The 2,751-nt window shown below is 40.8% G+C and overlaps 1 protein-coding gene across 1 annotated transcript in view; it reads right to left on the reverse strand.

Moving 5' to 3' along the window:
* The window catches only part of SPAM1 (sperm adhesion molecule 1 (PH-20 hyaluronidase, zona pellucida binding)), a 5,044-nt gene extending 4,525 nt beyond the window's left edge, over positions 1-519 (reverse strand). Inside the window, exon 1 of the mRNA XM_009332261.1 lies at positions 1-519. This exon is cut by the window's left edge and continues 441 nt beyond it. Within this exon, the coding sequence (XP_009330536.1) occupies positions 1-519 (519 nt within the window).
* Positions 520-2,751: the final 2,232 nt, after the last annotated feature.

Here is a 2,751-nt window from a genome sequence, read left to right on the forward strand (position 1 = left end):
CAGTTCAATAGATTCCTGTCTATAAATGTCTTTTGATCCCCAGTTCCTTATCCACACAGGTCTCCAGTTTTCCCAGTCAATGACAGCCAATCCAAACTGTTCATCTGAAGGAATATAGAACTGGATGTCCTCTTTGGCTTTTTTTAAATGATTCTCCAGCAGCGAGAGTTGGGGTAGTCCTCCATTGAATGTCTCTCCCGTGACTTCATTTTTGTAAGGATAGTAGCCAAGCCTGTCTGGATAGAAGAGAGTGATGTTTTGCCCAATGGATGTCTTCAGTGTGCTTCCAATGAGAGAAAAAAATTTCATGTCCAGCTGCACTCCTGTCCTTTCAGTACAAAGTTCTGTAGGAGCATTCCAGATAGAAAGGAAAGGTGAATTAGAAACAAGTGGACGAGCTCTTATGTTCAGAGATGAGCAGCAGGAAACTAGAAGAGTGGCGAACACCATACTGGATGCTATAGGATACGTACAGGTAACACAGATACCAAAACTTTGTATTTGTCTTAGAGTTTCCATCGTAGCATGTGCAGTGACATTAGGTGCTTCTGATCAGACAAAAATTAAATGCTCGCTGGGTGTTTAGAAAGTTGGTAGTCTGTCAAAAGCTTTACCATACAATATATTTCTTCAGATTAATACCTATTAAGCAATATTCCTTAGGTGTAAAATAGGGGTGTCCTTTATACGAGGCACTCTGTTATTTCAGACTGCAGGAAACCTTTCAACAACTCCTGAGACCTAATGCAGAAAAAGAAACAAATGTAGATAAAGTAAGAGATGATAAATACTTAATTTCTAACCATGAAAGAAATACCATTTGTGATTTTGAATACATTGTAATCTTTGAATAAAATTCCCCTTTGAAGGAAAAGCACAATGTACAGTCATAGAGGAAATAAACTCTATATAAAATTGTATATCTATAAAAAGTAGATATAAAACTGATGGTGGAATGGTATCCAGTGAGTCATGGATCAGAATGAGTATGCTCAGTAGTAGTCCTGATTGTGCCAGTGACTGATATCTGTAAACATGAGCAGTCTCACAATGTCTTCTCTTAATCAACAGTAATCTATATGTAATACTTCTCACCTATCTCAAAATAAAGTTCTAGGTCTTAATTCACTAATTTTACAGACCACTTAAGGGAAGATACAAGATAACACAAAACTGAAACCTGGACTGTTGTACACATGCAGGAAAACAATCCATGTACACTCATTTAACTCAGAGAGGTATCTGAAATATTATAGGCACTCTTATCTTCTGTCCAGAGCTCTTTTGAACGGGCTCAAAAGCTGTGTATCATCTTGGTATATGTCCATCTATATGTTGCTTGAGGCCATTTGAGATCTGCAGATTCAGTGACCCCAAGTCCAAGTCTGCCCAGGAGTGTAATTTGTTAAGAAAGCTGGGGTTGTGCATACATCCACAGTGAGCAGTCACACTTTTATTTAAGAACATGTCCTGGTTTCGGCAGGGATAGAGTTAATTTCCTTCCTAGTAGCTGGTACAGTGCTGTGTTTTGGATTTAGGATGAGAACAAAGTTGATAACACACCCATGTTTTAGTTGTTGCTAGGTAATGCTTACACTAGCCAAGGACTTTTCAGCTTCCCATGCTCTACCGACTGAGAAGGCTGGAGGTGCACAAGAAGCTGGGAGGGGGCACAGCCAAACGGGCCAAAGGGACATTCCATACCATGTGACGTCATGCTCAGTACATAAACTGGGGGAAGCTGGCCGGGGGGGCCGCTGCTTGGGGACTGGCTGGGCATCGGTCGGCGGGTGGTGAGCAATTGTACTGTGCATCACTTGCTTTGTGTATTATTATTATTATCATCATATTATTATTATCATTTCATTTCAATTCTTAAACTGTTTTTATCTCAACCCACAAGTTTTTCTCACTTGTGCTCTTCCAATTCTCTCCCCCATCCCACCGGGTGGGGGGGAGTGAGCGAGAGGCTGTGTGGTGCTCAATTGCCGACTGAGGTTAAACCACGACAGAACATAATGGTGGTGGTGGTAGTCATGGTGCGGTCAGCAACTTTTACATAGTAGTCCAGTAGTTAAAGCATTCCTCTGTGCAGTAACTCACCTGAATCCACTTTCCTCCTGATTTTGAAATGGTTCAAACCTGGATCTGTCACTTTCCATAGAGACCTCATGATGAGGCCATAGAGCATCTAAGGAGTATGTAAGAGTGTGCATGAAAATCTAGGAGTCACCGTGAAGTGGGCCACAGGGTGGCTGGAAATGTAAAATCTCTGAGGACAGATTAAAAAAAACAAACAAGATTTTGATTTGCATTTACTGAGTTCAGCTAGGAGTGGAAACCACAAATCTCTGGTTCCTACACCTTGAATTATCTCTCCCCCTGTTTGTCTTTTCTGTGACTACTTAGTGTAAAATTTATAAGCAGTATGGGCACAGAATCATGTATCTCTCTTCCCCCAACAGTACATACAGACAACAGGTTGCAGTTATTATCCATTTGCATTTTTTTCATCATCCCTCTGGCTGCATGATTTTTCTTTAATTTGTTTCAATCAAATGGCAGAACGCCTCCATCCATCAAATTGTTCATACCCAAAAAAGCTTGACAGTATAATGAGAGGTTGATGGAGACTTGAACCTTCCTAAATCCAGCCTCAAGCCAGGTTCACAGCAGAGATTGTTGTAGCAGTAGTACAGTGAGATTCCCTGTGTGTTCACTGAGTTTGATCACATCTGAATCTACTGAAAA

This window comes from Pygoscelis adeliae, unplaced genomic scaffold (genome assembly GCF_000699105.1).
Source record: "Pygoscelis adeliae isolate BGI_AS28 unplaced genomic scaffold, ASM69910v1 Scaffold9, whole genome shotgun sequence".
NCBI classification, from domain to species: Eukaryota; Metazoa; Chordata; class Aves; order Sphenisciformes; family Spheniscidae; genus Pygoscelis; species Pygoscelis adeliae.